This window comes from Sander lucioperca, chromosome 11 (genome assembly GCF_008315115.2).
Source record: "Sander lucioperca isolate FBNREF2018 chromosome 11, SLUC_FBN_1.2, whole genome shotgun sequence".
Classification (NCBI taxonomy): domain Eukaryota; kingdom Metazoa; phylum Chordata; class Actinopteri; order Perciformes; family Percidae; genus Sander; species Sander lucioperca.
In genome coordinates, this window is record NC_050183.1 from 25,834,372 (window position 1) to 25,857,603 (window position 23,232).

General features: G+C 40.8%; 1 protein-coding gene across 16 annotated transcripts in view; it reads right to left on the minus strand.

The window, feature by feature from the left end:
• fryl (furry homolog, like) overlaps positions 1–19,472 on the minus strand; it is a 72,833-nt gene extending 53,361 nt beyond the window's left edge. For 11 of the 16 annotated variants that reach the window (XM_031311968.2, XM_036006907.1, XM_036006909.1 and 8 more), the window contains exons 1-2: positions 5,118–5,694; positions 2,712–2,777 (exon numbers count right to left, since the gene is read on the minus strand). In XM_031311968.2, the coding sequence (XP_031167828.1) occupies positions 2,712–2,777; positions 5,118–5,346 (295 nt within the window). In that variant the 5' untranslated portion in view covers positions 5,347–5,694. Of the gene's footprint in view, positions 1–2,711; positions 2,778–5,117; positions 5,696–13,490; positions 13,561–19,281 lie in introns of those variants that run through there. The other 5 variants (XM_036006899.1, XM_036006905.1, XM_036006902.1 and 2 more) reach the window with 3 other exon arrangements.
• Positions 19,473–23,232: the final 3,760 nt, after the last annotated feature.

A 23,232-nucleotide genomic window follows, 5' to 3' on the forward strand; every position in this document is an offset into this window, starting at 1 on the left:
ACACACACACCTTTAAAAACAGATCCACAAGACATCAATCAATTGGTAGTCAGGCGCTGGTTTAAGATTAAGTTTGTTAACAAAATATTCTGAGGGGAACAGCACTGGGAAGGCTGCAAAAAACAAATGCTCTTTGTCTTCTCTTAGTTTAGTCTTCATTTCTCTCTCGCCCTCTGTCACATGTCCTCCACTACACAAGTTATGCAAAATGAGGCAGAGCTCATTGCAAACAAATAACACAAGCAGATGCTTTGTCAAGCCGTTGCTGATGCTACCCTGATGCAGGCTTCCACTGTGAAACGTAGAATAAACAAGCACAGATTCCCACTGCACATTTGAAACAATTACATATCGCTTTATTTCACTTGATGACATCTTGGAAGTTTTGTTACATGTAGTCTGTAAATCATGAAGAGATCTTTTAATGTTACAGTTTCTTGGTGCTCAACAAAAGTCTAGTTTTTTTTAAGTTTAACAGATTTTATTTCAAATTTGGCCTATATCAAAGGACAAGTTTGTAATTTTGGGAAATATGCCTATTATTTTGTATGAGTTCAATTTGAAGGTCAATATCACCTTTATGTCAGTCCAAAAGTGAGTGAGTAAGTATTCCTTTGCTAAACCACATGGTTGACACCAGAACCAAATGTTTGGAACTCCTTTGCTCATTTTTATTTCATCGCCATTTTCTAATTTTTTTCTTTTTTATCAAACAGTATTTTGGAATCACCCTACTAGTACTCATACACTGTTTTCCTCCATGATTCAGCAGATAATTTCATTTTATTGTTGGTTACCCAACAAGAGTGCTGCAGTTCATGACAAAGCAGCTGGATAGTTAAATACAGCTTTAAGTGTGGGTCAGGTTTAGTTATTTTCAATGTAATTTACGGAGGTATCCCCTATTCCAGGTCTTGAGTCTCACGGAGTACCCTGCAACTGGCGCAGCCTAAAGGCTGAAGACTGAAGACCTTTAGCTCAAGCTCCGGGGCAGTAGGAGGAAGGCAGAAGTATTTGGCAGAAGCCTAATGTGTACACAGTGTTCAAAAACAGAATTTGAGCTCATATTGTCACCCTTATCAGCAAACCAGTTCACATATAAACATACAGAGACCTCTGCAGGCACTGTTTTCTGTAAACCAGCTTTATTGTTTAAGGAATGCAGAAGAATAACTGACAACATCATCTCTCTTGGAACATTACGGCTTAGAGCTACTGTCTTACAGAGCTGACGTAAGTTGAGGACTTCAAATAAACAACATTATAACTGACTTCCTGGAAAGAAGAGCTCACTGATTGAATAATCTTAACCAAATGCACCACCAAGGCATGTTATAGTAGCTCCATTCACAAAGTGGGAGTAGTGGTTGACAGCTAGCCATCTTGACTGCAGACAGTATAGGGGAGCTGTTCCTCCCAGGAGCCCACAGGGTGGAGGATGCATTTCCTGTCCTGGCCTCTCTGAAGGGCAGTGGTGGGAAAAATAATCGATAGGAGCTGTAATTCAATCCCTGACCTCCCCATTGGTGCCTGGGCTGCAGAGGACACGCCATAAGGATCCATCGCAGCAGTCTGGGTATGCAGCACAACTCTGCAACGTGCACAGCTCCTCACTTCCTTAAGAACCAGCTATTTCATACTCCCTCGTAATAATTATCAAGACACAAACTGCACAACCTCTTTACACACTTCCACAGTATAATGCTCTGTAATCGTATGAATTTGAATAATCCAAAACATCTTTATAAATAACTCCTTGCACAGACAGACACATTCACACCCAATGACACAACCTTTCTCCTCTGCTCAAGCTGAGAATGAACACACTCATTTCTCTTCTCTTTTTCTATTTATTTGCCTAGCAAGTCAAGAGAGGCAACTAATTTCAACTTATCTTAATACAGGTACAAACAGGTCAGTTAGTTAATCATAGCACTGCTTTAAATTAGCTGTCTTCAAGTTGTTCACTATGGAGGAGCATTTATTGGGAAGCTGGATGGAGAAAGAAAACAATGATTCACGGCATTTGTCTTCCCAGCTATGACACCATATTCCCACTAAGTGCCGAGTCTGCACTGAGCTGCACCATTATGGGGATTGTTTCACTACAGTTGGCTAATAACTATTTAAGAAACCCGATGAATATCTGGATTATGAATCTGGATACACACCCTATGGACTGTTCAGACTTTCAATTAGGGCTGGGCGATAGGGAGAAAATCAGATATCACAATATTCTTGACTCATATCACAATATCGATATAATATCGATATATTGCCCAGCCCTACTTTCAATACAGAAGTACAACCCATCAGTGCACACTCATGTTCAGTCACATAAAGCTCCTAACACTCCCAAATCACAATCAGGAAACCTGCTGCACCCATTAACTAAATACTGTCCCAATCAAGCTCTTTCTCAAAAATTCAGCTGTATGTCGGGCCACTGGGTGATGTCACTGTGTGCGAAGAAAGACAAATGACAAAATGAAAAGAGCACCACCTTAAAAGCCAACTCACGCTATGCCAGTTCTGCAACAAGGGAGTGGCACTTAGCTCTGATTTAGACACAGGGAAAATGATCCTGCCTCGGATTTAAACACAGGGCAAATGATCCCGAGGTATGAATACACCAGAATACCATCTCTTTAGATCTCTCCTTACCTCAACTACTGTAGTAATCACATCACTTCATTTATTACATAACTCACCATCGTGACCCCTGCCACCACGAGCATGATGAAAAAAGGAGAATTGTCTAATATGACGGATGTTTCCTAGTTGGAAGAAAGAAAAGAAAGGAAAGATTTGAAAACAAATTGCCCAATCCAGTCTGTAGAAATGACATCTCACGGTCTTTTAACATGAATATCAACATTTCACAAGCATCCTGAGCTGAACACAAACGCATTTACAACAGTTACCGGAGTTAATATAACTATTTTCACAGCTCACCAAACCAAAGTGTGGACAAAAACTTAACCATCTTTGTTACTGTGGGTTAGTTTAGCTAGTCTGTTATTAGAGGATAGGTGATTAGAGCAGAAGGGAGATTTCAGTTATGCTTTAGCCATGAGCAAACAGGGAGCAAGCGTGCTCTGACAGGTAGCCCTGCAAAAAAGCTATACTGAGGAACTGACGACAATTCATCACCCCAGTGCTGAGGCAAACTGCACGCGCACATAATTTGTATGTGTACACACGTCTTCTAAACCTTTAACTACTGTATCCATAGACACAATAGTAGACTTACTTCAGAGGATTAACATTGTCAGCACAACTCATACCCAAGAAAATTACACCGGCTTCACACTGGCTGCGTGGCGTGAGCGTGGCATGTCAGTTGCGTGTCAGTTGTGTGGCGGCTGCGTGGATTTTTCTATGTCTTTACACACCAGAAACGTGTCTGACGCGGTGCTGCTGCTGCTAGCCTTGTCTGTACACATGTATGTTTCCCATTGATTTACTGCACTCAAGCAGTAGTATACTTCATGTTAAATATAAATATATACTGATTTGATTACAGCAAAGACAACGTCGGCAGTATTGACAGCAAAATAGGCTACAGAATATTTCGTTCTGTATTGACAAGTGAAATATTTGAAAATCGATAATTATTTATAATACTTTTTTTAAATTACATTTATATCTGCATTTATGTCAAAACCTAGAGACTTTCAAACATCAAAATGTCATTTATTAATATGTATTTGTGTCAAAATGACATATACACATCTTTTTGTATGCTATTTTGCCTGGAAACGCTTCCAACACGCTTGCGTGTCGCATGAAAAATAGTCGGTTCTATTTCTAGCATGTTTTCGCCGCTGCTCAAGCCGCACCTGAGACGTGCGTATCACGCAGGCAGTGTGCAAGCTCTAACCTGTTACCATGGGAGCCGAAATAAAAAACAGACACGCCACGCAGCTGACACGCTCACGCCACGCAGGCAGTGTGAAGCCGGCCTTAACTCTCAAACCTTTGCTACAAACTCCATACTGTAGTAGGCAGGTGCCAATACTTCAGATGATCTGAAGATACTGAGATCTTAATTATATTTCATAGGGCTGGGACAATTCGTCGACGTAATTGATTACGTAAATGCGTCGACACAAATAATTTGCGTTGCCGCGTCACGCGTAGAAATCTAAAATAACCGCCTGCCTCCAGCAACAGCGCAAGTATGGATTCCTCACAAGTTCAACAACACGTTGAGAAAAACACGGTCTCTTAAAGTGTGGGAGTATTTTACTCTTAATGCCAACAACAACGTGGTAGTCTGTAGACTTTGTAAAATGATCCCTGAGTCAGGATAACAGCAGCAAAACATATTAAGTTCTGCTCACCTTTCCCTCCCAAGTAGAGTTTAGATTCTCTGCCCGAGCCCGAGCTTGACCCACGGGCCGGGCCCTTCATCAAGTATTTGTGTTTTTTTAATTATTACTTTATTAGCCTAATTGGGTGGGGAGAAAGTTAAAAAAGTTTTTAAAAAAAAATAATCGTTTGGGACAGCCCTAATATTTTGTTTATTTTTTCCTTTTTAATACAGCGGTACAGGGCATACTTAGCCAGCAGAATAGCCAAGCATAAAAAAATAAAATAAAAAAAGTTTTATAACACAACATCACTAAACAATAGCCACATCCGCCAGCATGGCGTTAGACCGCATCAATTAAACTTCTAGTACTTCTATGTTAAAGGTCATGTATGTCATGCATAGATAAATGTACAAAAACAACCCAGCAAAATAACACTGGCTATACTGCAACACTCTTCTTTAATAATCTGACATATTAACAGAGCTTTGGTAATGCACTGAAACCACAGGTTAGCCCCACTAACATCCAATGAAAGAAATACAGGCGACTGCCCAGCCCTAGCATGTATACAGTATATTGTATCTATACAGTGTATGCATGTGCATGTTAGCAAATGTGCATAAAGGTGATGGGAGTAAAGCCAAACTTTGGTTACATGTTAACAAAGCTTAACAAACACTGAACTAAAAATGTAAAATTATAAAAAGCTAGAATGAAGTGGCCTAATTAATTAGCAGAGATGAACACAAAATCAATGCGGATAACTGCTGCATCAGTATGCAGCTGAGTCAGGTGTACCTTTGAGGCGGGTTTGGTTCCTGCTGGCAGGCTTGGAGGAGCTGATCCCCGGGACTACCTGTATCATCGGATTTACCGGAACTTCCTCAATGGTCTGTCCCATGGCTAGCAGGCCCAGTCTTTTCATACGAAGGAGCCGTGGACCTGTCTCCCTGGGCAAGACTCCCCCATGTTCAATGGGCCCCTCCCCTGAGATGACAGATGGAACCAGGCTCTTCAGAAACTCCATGTCCGACAAGACTTTTTCTGTCTTTTACTCTGGTGGGTAGTCCGACGCGCAGCGCCATGCCATTCACCCCATTTACAAACAAACAAGGAGACAGTACACTCCCGGTCTCCTGCTGCTACCTACATGCAGCAGCCACACATTCATTCACTCACAGCCAAAGCCTGTACAGTATAGGTGTGCCCTCAGATCTGCTGTTACAGACCAGAAGAGACACTACCTGTCAGGCTCTCTAAAGTTGTTTGTCACGTTGGCTAGCTACAGTTAACCGCTTCTCCTCTACTAGTAAGTTCCGACAGAGTGAGACTTCTTACGCTGCAACATTACCTGTCTGCTCACAGTGAACGGAGAAAGCAAACAGACCTAGCACTTTTCATGGATCGTGATGTAATTGTCAGTGGGCAGGGCTATGTTTAAGTGCCAAGCACTATCTGGGGTGTGGAGTAGAACATGTTCCACAGGAGATAACATAAGCCTGGGCCACCAGCCAATCACAACAGAGACGACATAAGCCACACCCTGCTGGCCTGTGTTGCTCACCAGTGAAAGAGACCAAGAGAAGAGGAAGAAGATTGACAGACACTATAAGAAGTAAGAAAACTCCATGGAGCTGGTTACACTGGCCCGCCTGCATTTACTGATAGCCCTTATCACCGCTGAAATGGTGTTACTTGTTAGCATTCATACACAAACAAAAATGCTTGTGTGCTTTCTGGCTAACTTACACAAATAAGAGCATACATCCTCTTGCTTTCACTTCTGCTTGACTGTGCTGAACTATTATAAAGAGAAGCAGAATGAGCAAAGTGATGGGGTCAGTGAAACAGGGTGATGACAGACTGCTGTGCTCTGCTTGGCTGCATAGCGTGTACCTGCAGCAAACCCAAGCCTTTCCAAATATCCCTAGCTGAGGAGTGAGAAGGACTACACTGCGCTGACTCTCATAAAAACTCACTACCTAAAGAAATCATTCTTTTTTCTGTTCTCTGCGACTGAGTGCAATAATTAATAGGCCATCCAAGCATCAACATAGCCAGTACTCAATAGCAATGTAACACTAATATAAAATATAAATAATAAAGATGACTGTAGCACAAGTGTGCAGCAAACTAAAACACCTTTAAGATGACTGCTGAGTCATCATTGACTATGCACCACAATAATGCAATTGGGTAACACAAAACAGCACAACGCTCATTTTATCTTGCTCCAATTAAGACTCCATTAAGCATTTTTATATAAATAATGAATTAAGTGACTCAGTGTAATGTAAAAGGGCTGGTAGAGCTAAAAGACACAATGGGAATTAAAACTCAGCTTTGCAGCTTTTAAGGCTCTGTCATCTCAATATGTTTGGTTCTGTGGCCACACACAGACACTATGGTTGAGTCTCGAGGGGTGACACCGACCCCGTCACATACAACACTAGCCATTCGTTTCCTGAAGGACAAGGTGGGTGTATGCTACATGTCTAGCACAAAACAGCAGAGCACAAGTAAACAAGAGGCTGGTCAAGAAAGTTGAGCCTGTAGCAAGTTTAAAAGTGATACTTTTCCACAAGAAGTGGTGGACTAAATCAGAAGTGAATGCAAAATTAATAGACTTACATTTGAGAGGTGGCAAAAGGTGGATGCCGGTGCTGCTGTGTCTGGGTGTCCAAGTAGGCCATTGTTTTTGTTTACCCATTAGAATATATGAAGCCAATAATTTCATGGCGGTAATTCTACTGGATATCTGGAGTCTTTTTTATAATGCACGTTTACATTTTGTATAGTACAAAAAGACAGACGCCCAATCCCAAAGTGAGCCCTGAGGACTAAGGACTAAAGACTCACAGACTGAATTGATCTCAGGTGCTGAGTGAGTGAGTGTGTGAGGCCACATGGGCTCAGATAGGTAGAAATGGGATTGGACAGCACTTCACGAGATCACATGTTACCTTGGCGACGTTTACGTTTACAAAGATGTTGCTGACACTTGCTGGTTTGGGAATTTTCATTTTAAATCTGTTGCTTTCCACACGGCCAAGGCACAGAAGACGGCTGCCTGATTCCAAATTTTTTCAAACTCTTATTTTACAAGCTGGACAACAGGCTGGTCTGTGTTCCGTGGTCGTGTGCCGTGCTCTTGTTTACCTTTGTAATTTCCAGATTTCCCTATGGTCTCCGCAGTAAACGTCACAACGCTTTGAACTGTGGGTAATTCCCTTTGGTGAAGTCTGCATCGATGCAGACTCACGGAAAGGGCTCGGTAAGTGTGTACTCAAACCCTCACGCCTTTTGAAATTCGACATTGGGACAACCCTAAGCCCTTACGAATTTCGAGAGAACGCGCACCAAAGTCTATGAGTCCGGACTTTGGGATTGGGATATAAATTATGACACATGAACGAAAACTTAATTTAAAGATGCAGTTAACACATTGTCTAGAAGTATTCCGGAGCCCAACCTTTTAATGTGATGTGTTTTCCCAAACAGATATTTAAAGCCACTCCAGTTTGTGCTATGACAGCTGTGGTAAGCCCTGTGAAGTGAATTAACTTAATTTGTTTCTATTGCATGTCCTCATGCCCAAGCAACCATCTACTTGATAGAAAATGATTACTTAGGGTAAAGATCCTAAGGCAAAAATGCATTGTGTGTAAGACCAGTTACCAAGTATGGACAGAAACGTATTAAGGAAGTGCTTACACACTCTACTGCAGCGTGTGAAAATTTCAGTGAGATGATGTAACGGTTTCAGTATACAAGAGCCGGGGGGGGGGGGATCAAATCACCATTCTCTTTTTGCCTGTGTGATTTCTCAAAATACTATACAAAAAAAACTGTACAGCTGTTTATCCATTTCAACTGTGTTTTTTTTAATTACTTTTATCGAACACCAAACCTTGCCTGCAGAGTAAGCACAAAGTGGAAGAATGCAATGATAAATGCGGTGCAGCAGTTTTGTGAAAACTCTGCCCTCTAGAGGCCAGCTGGCAGAAATCACACCAAGCTGCACTAATTGTTGAAATCTACTGACATGCCCCAAAATCGGTGAAAAAAGAAAAGAAAATGCTCAGCAATATTCGATGGCAGACCACCAGAAAGCTTGTTATAGCTAGACTTTGGCTCACAAACACTTTTGCAAAAAGTTGGACTCTGAAAAACTCTCCAGTTGTCCAAAGCTGTTAAATCTTAGTTGAATAGGAAGCACTTATTTTTCACCTCATAAAATCACATTCATTTATTGTTTAATCCATTCTAAACCTTCACAATACACAGAGATAATAGCTTATAAACACGAAACATTTACGGCCAATCTATGAAAGCACAACCTCAAAGGATGGTAGTCTTAGTTTAATGGTTCAACCTGTTTTGTGTCATTGCATATAGAGAGCCGGGGGACTCTTCAGTCGCTGCTGGAGACCATAGACCCGCCACACAAAAGGAATTGATTTGTAGTTTAGCATTGAACTTAGCCTTTTGAATATCCAAGCATCTCTACAACACTACTGCAAATGGATGTGTCGTCCATCATCAATATGTACACCAAATCACACTGAGAACTTGTGTGATTGTCTGACCCCTAACTACTAAGGTGAGTGAAAACTGAAAATATGCTTCAAATTGCAAGAAGGGACATTTGTTGGCATAGTACAAGACCGAGGATGATGCAAAGATGCAGAGAGGCTGAGGCAGCAGATCCTGCTGGAATTGCTAAATGAGTCAGAGAGAGAGAGAGAGAAAGCGAGAGAGCGAGAGAGAGAAAGCGAGAGAGCGAGAGAGAGAAAGCGAGAGAGCGAGAGAGAGAGAGCGCGAGAGAGAGAGAGCGAGAGAGAGAGAGAGAGAGAGAGAGAGAGAGAGAGAGAGAGAGAGCGAGAGAGAGAAAAGATAGCCATCACCCGGCCTGAGCACTACAATGGTCAGTGGAGGCAGCTGTGGTTTGTTGGGGCCAGGTCTGTGGTGCTGTTGAGTTAGAACAATACTCCTGCACAGGAGGCCCAGATCCCAATCAGCCCAGGAATGTGGAAGAGGAAGCTCTGGGAACAATGTGCAGCGTTCCTATGCCATTCTGGGTCCCACCCGCCCCTGCCTTGTTCTGCTTTCAAGCAGGAGAAAACAGGAAAACTAGTGGGCTGGGACCCAGAAGTCAGAGTCCGCACAACCCTGCTACAGCCATGTTGATCACTCTGGGTATGCATACATCTGAACTGCTACTCCACCACTTGACGTCAGTAAACAGTTTGAGGTCTGTGTCAGGTACGGTGAATATCAAAACAATGTTGCACTGCCCTCTAATGGTGCAAACAGCCACTACACTCTCAAGGCTGCAATCCTGCCTTCCTGTGTAGGGCTCCCAAGTGTAACCTAAAATTATGAAGTCATAAAATTACATTTTTGCTTGTGTGTTTGTGACTGTATTGGGTTAACTTTTAATGAATAATATCTTTAGAATAAACATTGTAATACCAACGTTATTGCCTACTTCAAACAATTTAAAGATTCCATTCCCTTATTAAGGCTAGCTTAATAAGCCGAATAAAATTGTTTATACATTCGAAACTGATGAATGTGTATATACCACAACAAAAGCACCACTTGTAAGACATGCATATATCTGTCCAGTATTCAACAATTTGCACTATGCTACTAACAGCTCTCTACAGTTAGAGTAATGTATCCTGTCCTGTCACTTCCCGAGATATTGTGTTTGCCTCCACGCTTAAATATCATTTTCTATATAGTCCTGCTACATAGTCCGATCCAAAGGGCTGTCGAGAACAGAATCTCACGCTGTATAAATTACAGTCACTGTTCAATTAAGGTTCATTCAGAGCCCTGCTGTGCGAGGACACATTTTCCCCCCCTTTCTGTTCTTGCTTAAAATATACCTTCTGCTTCTTACAGCCTCAGTTTGAATACTGCTACTTTACCAATCTACTTGTTAATAACCTATATGTTAGTAGTAAGTCTTTTGTCTACAAACAGGAACAAGAAATGCAAAGTGCAACATTCAGACACTCAGAAAAAAAGTTATCAACCAGGTTTTGGCCAGTCAAGACTGACAGTTGTGAGGCAACCCACAGAAAACGTGGTTGTTGTCAGTGCTGAAGAATGTGACCTGACTAGACCCTGCATCAAAATGATCCTCTTTTCTGACCAATTACCATTCTGAGATGACGTTCATCTCCCAGAGGATGCAATAACATGTAAAAACAGTATTTAGAGCAGCACACCAGTGCAATTCAACTTCACAACCTTTACAGTTCCTTGCCTTAAGCAACATGACCTTACCACAGACCACATTTTCTAGCATTATTTTTTTTAGGGTGTTGGCCAGAACAAGAGCTGCAACAGAGGTTTTACACGTAACACACTATTGTTTATTTCTGATTAACGTCTACAAATGATACTGCCCAAAATTGAAACATATAAACAAGTTAACAGTGTAATTAGCACAATGCTAGATGGTACAACATAATCTACTTGTTAGCTGCTTCTTTATTTGAGGATATGCCTCGCACACCCAAAACCAGTGTATGACACAAGACACTGAACATGGGCTCACCATGTGTTGGACCACCAACCAGACTGTTGTTGTGCTATCATGTTCTGACTGCTGTGGTAATCCACTAATCATTTTCTAAATATTGTATTTGACATGTAGAACTAAAATATGATCTAAAATAGCCTAAACTCCACTCCTTTGACAGAGGGTTACCCAACGCCAGTTGCTATTTTTACATAGCACACATGCCATTTGATTTGATATAAACACACTTAATTTCTTCCTTCTGACAAAAGCTTCGCTTTGTGTACTGTAAGGGAAGCCGACTACAGAATGTTGGTGTATCGGATGTTAATCTGATCATCTGACTTTCACACTATTTTATTATTACTGTTTTTTTATAATAAAATCTACCTATACGAACACTCTCAGATAAAGTCTTACTGTGCTGTAACAAGGGCATGAGCCAAACCAGCAGCCTCTGCCTCACCATGTTATAATCTATGCCACATTGTAGGTCTGATAACCACCGCCAGGGCTCCAGACTAACTTTTTACATTGGTTGCACTGCCTTTTGGTCCCGCAATAACAGATTTTAAGTGTAACCTTTTTTGTAAGTTCAAACACAGGTCATTTCTTAACAGCCTAAAAACAAATCGCAATAACTTCAATATATATATAATAAACTTAAAATGTGCTGATGATCTGAGACTAAAATTTTGTTGAAAGGTAGCTCTTCTTTGGCTTTATTATAAGCAGTGTTATATTTTCTCCTCACTGCTTTGGTTTTCAGCTGCCTTGCTCCGAAATGCTGTGCGTTTGGGATTTTTTAACATTTAAATTCGGAACACCGAAAAAGCACTGTTCTCTGCCATGCTTTGGCCACTCTTATGCTGCGTTCATGCCACCTGGGAATATCAGGGACCGCCCCCGTGATTACGTTGTTTTTCCGACTGCCAGCGTTCACATGGTCGGAATGCGTGTTCTTCTTCTTCTGTTATATTGACATAACTTGTTGCATGACTACCACCAACTGTTGGCCGTAGCCTAGAGCATCAGGTGGGTGAAAACATGGAGGCCACAATAACAAAAGATTTGCTGCTGTTTTCTTATGAGAGCATACAAACAGCACATGGACAGGTGTTTGTGTTATCTGCAGGACAACGAACGGGAAAGGGCACAGATAAGGTGTTGTTTTTTATACATGGGCATATTTATGAATAATTTGAAACGTGTTATGTCTGTGTATGTTTCTCAGCAGAGTCGTTTGTCCACAAGTTCAGTGAACCAAAGTCGCCTCCATCAAATGTCAGTTGTCAACCACGCGTCACCAACTGGGAAACTCTGTTAGCAAAATCTGGCCCTAGTTTCCCACCTCGGATTCCCACAGGAAGTGGGATGACGAGTGAATGATGACGTTTTCACTGGGAAATTTTTTTTTCTAATGCCCGTGAACGCACGGGAAAATGCGATGCATAATGCTGACCGTTTTATCATATCTGAGCCATGGAAATTGGAAAAGCCATTCTTTGCGAAAGGCATACAGATATTTTGGCATTTTGTATGTGATAGGCTCTGGCTCAGGTTCAGAATCAGATGAGGCCATCGCTGCCGAAGATGGACAGGATTTGGCATGTTACCGGGGCCAGGGGAGACAGGTCGCTGAGCAGTTACCTCCGACGATGATGTCGGGTCTGGGTCTTTCGGGACCAGGGACAGGTTTAACGGGCACCGCTGCATTTTTCTTGACGAAAAAAAAAAAATAAATCACTAGAACTTTTCATTTTGAGATACCGGTATGTTTTAAGGTTGTGATGTGGCTCGAGGAGGAGTACAGGGCGCAATTTCACACATGCGAGGGGGGGGTGGGGAAAAAATAATGCTATACACATACACAGACAGAGACAGACCTGCTAAATGTCAGGCACACCGGTGCGACCAATGAAAATGTTTAGTTTACCCAAGTTTTGGTCACAAGTGTGGGGAGCCCTGATTCTCACAAGTAGTACCTTTAAATGGAGATTAGAGCTACAAAGATTAACCAATAAATGAATTAGTTGTCAACTATTAAATTGATCGCCAACTATTTTGATAATTGATAAATCGGTTTGAGTAATTTTTAGGAAAAAAGCAAATATTGTGATTCTAGCTTCTTGAGTGTTCATAGTTCTTAAATGTGAACATTTTCTAGTTTCTTCACTGTTCTATGACGGTCAACTGAATATCTTTGATTAGTGGACAAAACAAGACATTTGAGGTTGTCATCTTAGGCTTTGGAAAACACTCACTGACATTTTATAGACCAAACAACTAATCGATTAATCAAGAAATTAACCAACAGATTGACAATGAAAATAATTGTTAGTAGCAGCCTTAATGGAGATACTGTATAACTGCAATAAGAGTAGAATGAGGCATTCCTAGTCTTATGACTGCAGCATGGATAACATTTATTGACAGAACAAATGGGAAGTTGTCCAAGCAGCGGGAGAAACTAATGTCAGCATGAAAAGACTGAAAGTTCTCTTTCAACATTCAGCATAAGAAAAACAAGGAGATTAATCCAACACCCTGTTCATTCCCACGGTACTTAGCTTGCAGTAAAACCTAAACCCACCACGCAGTGGAACACTACCTACTTGACCAGTGTGACGTACCTTAAGGCCATAGAGTAGGGGCTGGAACTGGAAAGAGAAAGAAGGGTCCACAAGTTCACTGTGCAAGAATCTGAAACAGAGAGCACAGAAATCACTCTTTAACAACAAAGCAGCACACTGACAAGAAAACAGACACAAACCATCTTGGTCATTTACAAAGTACTACTTTTACTACTACTACCACCAAGTACAAAAAGTGTGACATGACACGCCACATGGTTTGTTACACAGAACCATCTCAGAAGCCGTTATTGGAAACTGTTTTCGAAAAGGGAAGGCACTTTAAAAAAACTACTTTGTCTATCACGTCCGCCATTGTGGTTTTGAACGAACAGTCGCAGTCGTCGCACACACCTAAACCACGCCTGTAGCTGCCAGTAGCTTCTTACTTGAAACCTTGGAAGATGGATTTGGATGGATGTGTGATCTTGTGATACTGTGATATCGCGAGAATCCAGCTGCCATGCAAGGTAACAAAATATGCTCTTTTAAGTAGAAACTTACGATGGATCCAAATTACCTTTGACTGGTCACAAAACATTAACACGTTAGCCGTTATATAATCAGCAGCTGTGAGAATATATCTTTCAATACTTCTGTGTCAGAACTTTCTTGTTGACACAGGAAATAAAGTCTTTGAATAGCAGTCTGTGTGCCTTATTTCAGTCACCCCAACATTCAAGAGATTTAATTCTACGTTTCTTCAGTAATGACACAGAACAGCATCCCGTATAAGGATAGGGCTGTAAAGGCGGAGTGTTGTTGGACAGTCCAGACTCTTGGTCATAGCAAAGTGATAGGTAGACCGTTGGCTTCAGCCGGGTTTGCTCTGTACTGGGACAGGATTAAAACCACCTCCTGAGCAGAGTAATAATCTGAAGATTACCCACTACACCCAAGAGGTAGTTACATAAGCGATCAGCGCCTCCAAAACTGTACTTTCCCTTCAGTTTATCATAGTGGCGGAAAAGGACTCCATTTATAAGCTCATATCCAGCCATACAATCATTGTTACACTGTATGACTCAGAGCAGAACGCAACATATACATTACTTTCTTTTAAAGGTAAAAAATGAAGGGTATAGTACATAAATATAATCCAGTGACATTAGACTGACATGAAAAAGACACTTTGAACCGTTATCCAACTGTAATCAAAACAAAGGAAGGAAGAACAAGCCACTGAGTCATACAGCTGCCAGACAGAGAAGCTGAGGTGTGAGAACTTCCACTCAAGCACCGAGGACAGATGGTGAGAACAGGTCATTGTAGATATCAAGTGAAAAAGCCCAAAAGTCACGTAACAGCGACATAGCATCACACATACCTTATCCCACCCACCACAAATACGGCAAAAAACCTTCTCAGACGCAATCACTCACTTCTCACGCTAACAGACCTGTGAATAATACATCTGGCTTCCTGTTCCAACTCAGCGAGTCCAAAAAACAAAAAAGTGTGACCACAAGAAAAAGGGTAAGCCAAACCCTGTGCACGTCTTGAATGCTGTAGCAAATAGAGCCACAGACTCAGCTCCTGCTCTATATTTAGGCTCTCAAACGCATTTCTCTGGTAGTGCTAAAACATATTTCACATATCAACATAGCTCACTAATACTAATACAAATCAATGCATTTACAGATCTGCGTATGGTTAAGGAGTTTGAACATTGTACATTTTGGTTTGCCTGCATCAAGCAACAAGGGTTAAAGGTCAGCGGAGCAGAACTGATCTGATCAATGGTTAACTTGGCTTCATCTAATATATCACCCTGCAATTTTCTGAGTCCAGCACACAGCAAGGATGCTGCAAATAGGAGACTGATAGTCCATCCAGGAAATACGAGTCCTGACAAAGGCAAGATCGCCCTGTCTCAATTTGCTGTGTGTTCCCTTCAGCTTTCTGCCACATATCAATTTCCAGTAGCTGTTCCGTACAGTTTTCTTGTACAGTTCACCTTATAAAGGAATCACAGTCAAACTTGAATTAGCTTCAGCTATATACACACAGACAGACACACACACGTTTACAGTACATGGGACACTGCTTCTGCAACTGTCAATGTTTTTCTGTAGGCTACTTGTCCCTGCTACAAATAAACTAAACCACAAAAACAACCACACTCAAAATTTAGAAAACAAACTCAAGAATGTCTAATGTGATGTAGTATTTGCTGAACTTGTCTTGGAGAACTTGGAATAGTTCAGTCAGAAACAGACAGTGTGCACAGTAAATTGGACAAAGAGGGAATAGACTATATCTGGCTCCCTCCAACACTAAATGACAGGCCTGGTCCTGTTGTAATCACTACTTCTTGAGCGGAAACATTACTGGCTTCTTCCGACTAGGAAGGAAAGTGCATGAACAAACATTTTTGCATGTTACGACAGATAGCCTATTCCTCTTATCTTTATCTTGCTCTGGATGACATGTATAGCCAGAAATTATGAAGCGTTATTGTACCGTCAATGGATCTAAACATGGCACAAACATTGGAACCTCAGCTGAGGGCAAAGACAGGGTGGTTTCTCTGGCAAAGGCAGACCCAAACATCAATTATGCTCCAAAACCTCTCTCCCAAAGCCAAGGATAATCTTCCTCAGAAGGGCTCAATTATAGGTTATTTCTAGCTAGACTTAGTCCTTATTGTGTGCTACATCACGCCAAGTCTTTCGATTGAATCAATGAAAAAAGAAGGCATAACCCATGTAAATCAGAGTAAGACAGTTGTGCTTTAATTTACATTGCACTTGGAAGAGGAGAAGACTTTAAGTTAGTTTTATGAAAGTCAGAGAGATGGTGACCGACTGCTGAATTCCAAAACACTACACGACCATCATAATTCATTTAAATATTTGGAGCCATTTTGGAACATCACAAATCATTTACCAACTCGTGGATATTCTTATCTTCACTGTTTTACAGTGAATACCCCACAGACAGAATGAAAGGGCACAGCAATGTCTGTCAATCTTAAGTGCTATGGAGATACAATTTGTGTTGAGTTCAATGCTCAGAGCAGGACAATGTGACCACAGAGAAGGGTACAGCATACAGGGGAATTGGTTGGGGACAATATTTAATTTATACATTTTTATAGTTTTAAGCCAAATATTTATTTTTTTTAAGATTATTTGGGGGCATTTTTAGGCCTTTATTCGACAGGACAGCTGAAGACATGAAAGGGGAGAGAGAGGGGGAATGACATGCAGCAAAGGGCCGCAGGTCGGAGTCGAACCCTGGCTCAATGGGTCGAGGAGTAAACCTCTATACATATGGGCGCCCGCTCTACCAACTGAGCTATCCAGGCGCCCGTTTTAAGCCAAATATACATGCTGAGTATTACTTGTTCAGCTGTCCAGTTAATAATTTAGCCAGTGTGCAAATGCAAACACACACACCTGGATCCAACTGGTCAGTCTAGGTTTGATAAGAGCTCATCTACTGTAACCTGGCCAAATAAGTGAAAGCTCATACCATATGACACAGAGACCTCCGATAGTTGATAGTTTTAGAGAAGACCAACCAGGATTTCCTAGCTTCCTATATGGAACCAGTTTAACCGCTGCAAGGTCAAGGGGCATAAAAGCAGGTGCTGAGACAGCCAAGATATTTGTGCATTCGCAGGTTTTACGCCCATTTGAAGAAGGACACGTTATGCTTACTTTCTCAAGATGACAAGTTAGCAGCAGGGCTGTGCAATTAATCGAAACTTTAATCGCGATTACGATTTTGGCTCCTAATGATCACAAAACCGAATAATGGAGAAAAACGATTATTTGGCACATTACGTTTTGCAAGTAAACTCTTATTTTGTCTTGTGTTCAATTGGGAGGGGTCTTAAGGGTGTTTTCAGTGTTGATTTGTTTAACTTGTTCCCTGTTATTTAAGTTCAATAATTGCAACATCTTTCCAAAACTCAATGAGTAATGGTGTTAAATAATCATGATTTCAATACTGACCAAAATAATCGTGATTATGATTTTTTTCCATAATCGAGCAGCCCTAGTTAGCAGTCAGTAGAACATATGTATAGGTTAGGAACAGGAAAGAAAATTCAAATAACAAAATAAGGTAAAAAAAAGGCAAACAGCTGGTAATTTGGATATATTGATCACTGCTACATAATTCAAACATGACACAAGACCACAAGTCAAATCTAACTAAGTGATATGTTAGATGAAAAACACAAACTAAGAAATTACATAATTTTTTTGTTGTCACCACTAAAAATGATGAGTTAACAGTCAATCCTTGCAGGAGGCAGCTTAGTCAGGGGCCACTGTGGGGGCATTTTACCATCCCCATGCTTTTCAATGTCATTAATACCAGATTAAACCAAACATACCAATTAACTGGAATTATGCCCCAGATAATCACAAATAGATAGCTATTTGCAGTCTAGGGGGATTCCCTCTAGTTGTGCTTGCCCAAGAGAATACACTACACAGCTGTAGTGCCATGCCATCAGAAGCTTATCCTAGTAGGGACCAACGGGGATCAGCCAGCTGTAATGACTGATGATCTAGTAGGCCTAGGCTAGCACAACATTACAGGTCTTGTGTATATAATGCTCAAACTATGTGTGCTACTTCATAGCAGCGCCACTGCAGTGGACATCTGACATGGTACACGGCAGCAGAACCAAACAATGTTAGATGAGCAATACAAACAATTTAGTTTCCCGTTCTACACTAACTTCAATTTTTCATGCAAATATGCGCAATAAAGTTATTACTATTACTGAGAGCATAGTCCACGCTCATGTGGGCCCATGAGTGCATACAAAATGACTTTTCTTCTGTCACTGTACCTTCGTCTGAAATAGCTTGGCCATCTCCACCTCCAGCCACACAGCATACTGACCAGATTCCTATCTGACTGTATCCAAGTGCCACTGCTTGGTTCTCTACAGAAAACGAACAAATGCTTCATTGTGTGTGATGCACTCGGAACAAGGAGAATGAAGTCCTCAGATGAATGTTAGATGCAAAGCTGACAGTTATCTCACTGTTGTGCGAATGCATAAGAACCACCATGCTTAGGCATGTTATGTGCCTTTAAACACACAATATTTCAAAGTGTGACCTCACACAAACAACAGGGTTCTCTTAGACCTTCCAGTGCATTAAAACACTAGCTGGATTCACTGAGTTAACAGTGTGTGAGAGGTCATGTTGATACTGCGGGTAACGGTAAACATATTTTGTTGATGGTTTTGTTGTCTGACATGAATAGTTTATACTACCAAGACAAAATTATGACAAAAAGGGAACTAGCCACGTTAAAATTAACTAACGTTTACCGTTAGTAAGGTAACGTCCATGGTAGCTTTTAGTTAGCAACTAGCATTGTGTTAATACTGTATTGAGAAAACTCCTAATGTTGAGCAGAAGGCTGGCTAGCAGCAGCAACTTGATATAACGTTAGCTGACCAGCCAGTTGTCAACTAACGTTATAATTTAACGTTCAACATGCTAGGATGATAGCAATGTTAATAGCCCAGTTAGCTATTTGGCAGCGTCACAATTATTGACAACAGGAATCTGAACGATGCCTAAGGTTTAACTTGCAAGGTAGCTAGGCGATTACTCACACTAGCAGAGGAGCCAAACTGCTTCTTTAGCATGCTAGGGCAGGCAATTTTGGTACCACAGTTGGAAAGCTAACGTTAACCTCAACGGCAAAGTTAATCACGGAACTTGACGTAAGCCAACGTTAACTACATTAGCTAGATAGCAACCGCCGTGTCCTCAATTACTTCAATGTTCGTAAAGCTGACGATACTCACAACTTTTGTTTCCTCTCCCTTTAGTTGAGCTAGGTTGCTAGCTTGCAGACGTTCTTTTCATTTGCCGAAAAAGCTTCGACGTCCTGGCCCTCCTCCATTGGAAGGATTTGCGTAGTGGTATGATTTTTTTCTCAGTCTGTTTCGGTGTTGGGAGAGCTCCACTGTCAGAACAGACGGTAGCCTGTTTGTCCCGCCTCCTAGATCATGATTGGCTGTGATGGTGTACGCCTACATAAAATAAAGCTTTCTATTTCACCAAATACGTGGCAATCCGGAGAAAACGACCTGTTGATTGGATGACGTCTGGGGGATGACGTTCACATGGGTCCACTTTTTATCTTAACCGGCGTACACCGAAACTTGCACTAGATAGGCGGGTACTCGGAAGAGTTAAGCTGCAGTGGGCCAAAGCAGACGGTTTAGAACCAATACACCTTTGGAGCATTTATGTAAATAAGTAAAACAAAAAATACACGTTTATAGCACACTATAATGTCATTTCTTTAGGTTTATTTATGTATTTGTTAACGCCTATAACACCACCTATGAAGAATATGTGTCCTATAATTAAATATGACGATAGCCATGTAACTCTGTCCATCAATCATTCATTATTTGTTTAAGTTACGGATGCTTCTTGGAAATCATTATAATTAAAATGATAGTTAAATGCATTGATAAACACTCAGAAATTACCTTATATCGGCATAAAACAATGTTCTAAAGACTGCAAGACCTTGCCTTTATAGGTGTGTGTGTGTCCAAAAAAGTGTATGCTAGCCTATGGCCCTATTATCACCAACACATTGATCAACTTTAAACAGGTCGAGGAGCAACTACGCTACACCAATAAGTGGCAGTTGAACACCCCAATTTGGCACAACATACACTTAATGTCTGGTAACCAACCTTTTGTTTATAACCAGTGGAGTGACAGAGGTATTATACTTTAGACCAGCTATTCAATGATGAAGGTATGCTAAGTTTTGAAAACCTGAGAGCTAGCTTTGAGGTCCCTAGGACATCCTTCTTCCTTCATCTTCTTAATCTTAAGATCAGCCCTAAAATGTTATGGAGTACCATGGGGGAACAGTCTTGAGATGCACCCAATCATTAAATGGCTTGTTGATTCTCCAGTGAGAGGATTAGTGTCCAGGATTTATGCTAAACTGATGCAAGTATCTGTAGGAGAACTCCCAATAACAAAGAAATGGGAGCGAGAGCTGAGCCCGGAGGGGAACGTAATTAATTGGGAGACAGTTTGGAACAACATTTCCCATTGTTCCAAGAACCCAAATCACCAGCAGATCCACTTCAACATATGCCATAGGACATATTGGACTCCTCAGAAGAGATACGTCTCTAAAGTCATTCCCACTCCCTATTGCAAGTTCTGCCAATCTGAACAAACTGGAACTTTCCTGCACATGGTCTGGGAGTGTGAACAGGTGCATGAGTTCTGGAATAAAACAACATCAATAACATCTGCTGTGGTAGGATGTTGAATTCCTACTGACCCGGTTGTTTTGTTACTTCATGATGACTCTAAATTACACCTGCTTGGGAGACAGAGGACAATTTGGCTAGCCGGCTCAACTGCAACCAAGAAAATGATAGCTCAACGCTGGCTCCACCCCCCCCCCACTTTGTTTGTTGGTGTATTTTCTAGACATAGTTATGCTTGAGCTCTCTACAGCAAAGATTAACAAAGCCAAATCATCAACTATAGAACTATGGAAACGTGCAGCAGCACAGGTATCAGTCCTAATGACCTCAGCATCACAAGAAGTAGAGGAGAGTGACTAGGCAAGGTGGGGTTTCTGTTTTGTCTTTTATTTCTTTGTTTTCTTTCTTCGAGCCACAAAGGGTGGGGAGTGGGAGAAGGTTGTTGTTCTTGTTCAATTGTGTTTGTCTGTTCTGTATGTTTAAAAATATAAAAAAGTAATAAAAAATTGATCTTAAAAAAAATGCGCTAAGTGCTTTTGATACTGCTTATAGATGCTACAAATTGGAAGTTGAAGGGCAGTGTTATCAAACTCAAGACAGTTATGTTTGTCTGTCACAATACAAGTGAGTGTCTTATTCACCACTCTGGGCAAGCTGATAAACTCTCCTACACTCTCTCTTGCTTCATTAATTATTTCAACAGCCTGTCAATATTCAGTCAATATTTGTAAATTACAATGATTTAAATATAGACTGTGACAAAATCTCAGTTGCAGTGTTAATGGTTGTTTTTGCTGCATTCAACACAGTCACCCACATTATACTAGACAGGCTGGTAAACATGGGTTGGGTTTTCCATAGTTTTCTAGCACAGCCCTATTTGCAAGATATTGGTAATAACATATCAGAGAACAAAAATATGTGGATTTCCCCAAGGGTCAATTCACTGACTTCTCAATAATTGGACAGTAGCTGAAATTATGCAAAGCATCTCTTACTATAGTTATGTGGATGACACTCAAGATAGCTTATGGAAGAACTATGGTCCCATGGAACTACCTAGAGCAAATGACCATTGAGCTGTAATATAATTTAGCTAAACAAGGGTAAAATGCTTTTGCCAAACATGCAGGATTAAAAGTCAGTAGTTACTGTGAGTCCTGAACGACTAAGTACGAAACTAAGTTCTTCGAGTAGACATGCATTAAACAGTCATATTAAGATAATATGGGGGTGGCAGTAGCTCAGTCAGTAGGGAGTTGGGTTGGGAACTGGAGGGTTGCTGGTTCAAGTCCCCATACGGACCAAAGTATGGTGGTGGACTGGTAGCTGGAGAGGTGCCAGTTCACCTCCTGGGCACCTTGAACCCCCAACTGCTCAGGGCGCCTTTCCATGGGCAGCTCCCTCACTCTGACACTCTCTCCATTAGTGCACGTATAGGTACTGAGCATGTTTGTGTAATTCAGGCATGTGTGTAATAACAACAGACATTGTAATTTCCCCTTGTGGGATTAATAAAGTATACATTATTATTATTATTATTATTATTATATAAAACCAACCAATCTTATTATAATTACATTATTAGCACCTTTAAATAGTTGACATGAAGGGATTTATGCCTGAATAAGGCCTATAAAACCGTGTCAATGCAAATATTTATATTTAGGCTGGGCTACTGTAATCGTGTCCCAACAGGACTCTCCAAAAGGTCAGTCAGACAGCTACAGCCCATTCAGCGCTGCTGCTTGAGTTCTTACTCTGACAAAAAAGCTCAGCACATAACTCCAGTTCTCAAATCACAGATTTGCTTCTGTGCTCTGAACTCTCCAAACGGGCAGTAGTTTGCTTACTGTTCAAAAAGTGAAAACAAAATGTGGTGATGATGCAGCTTTTAATCTCTCTATATTTATTAAGGTTTGTCCTAGATATGTTGTACATAAAGTACCAGAAGTAACTCATGGAGCTGTAAACAGTTATGCAACATAGACTCAATGTTTTCTGTCCCACATTAAAATATAGAAGAAAATCACCAGAACCAAGTAGTATTAAAAGAAATAGCTCCGTTGTGTTTTAGGCTTAGGGCTAATATACAGCTACTTAACTTTTGTTAGTTGGATTATTAGACACCTTAAAAGAAACGTGTCCTCTTAGAGGAAATTAAACATAAAAATAGAATGATCGTTGAAGTTTTCACTCAAACAGTTTAAACATTACTTGTCCCCAAACAGATGATCTTAGTTAAACACAGCAAACACTATAGTCACTTTATGTATGTCCTGTGTGTATTTGCACATAAAAAAATGAGATTAGTGACAAATATGCCATTGATTTTTTTTCTTAAATCAAGATAAGCAAATATGAGAGTGGAATTATTGTAACTATTAAAAAAGAAATGTAGTGGCAGTAATATTTACTTTTTTATGTTGGTATGGCCTGAATTGCTCATTGGTAAACAAACTACTTGTTTCATATTTTAGGCAATATTTATTTAGTTTGGTTGTT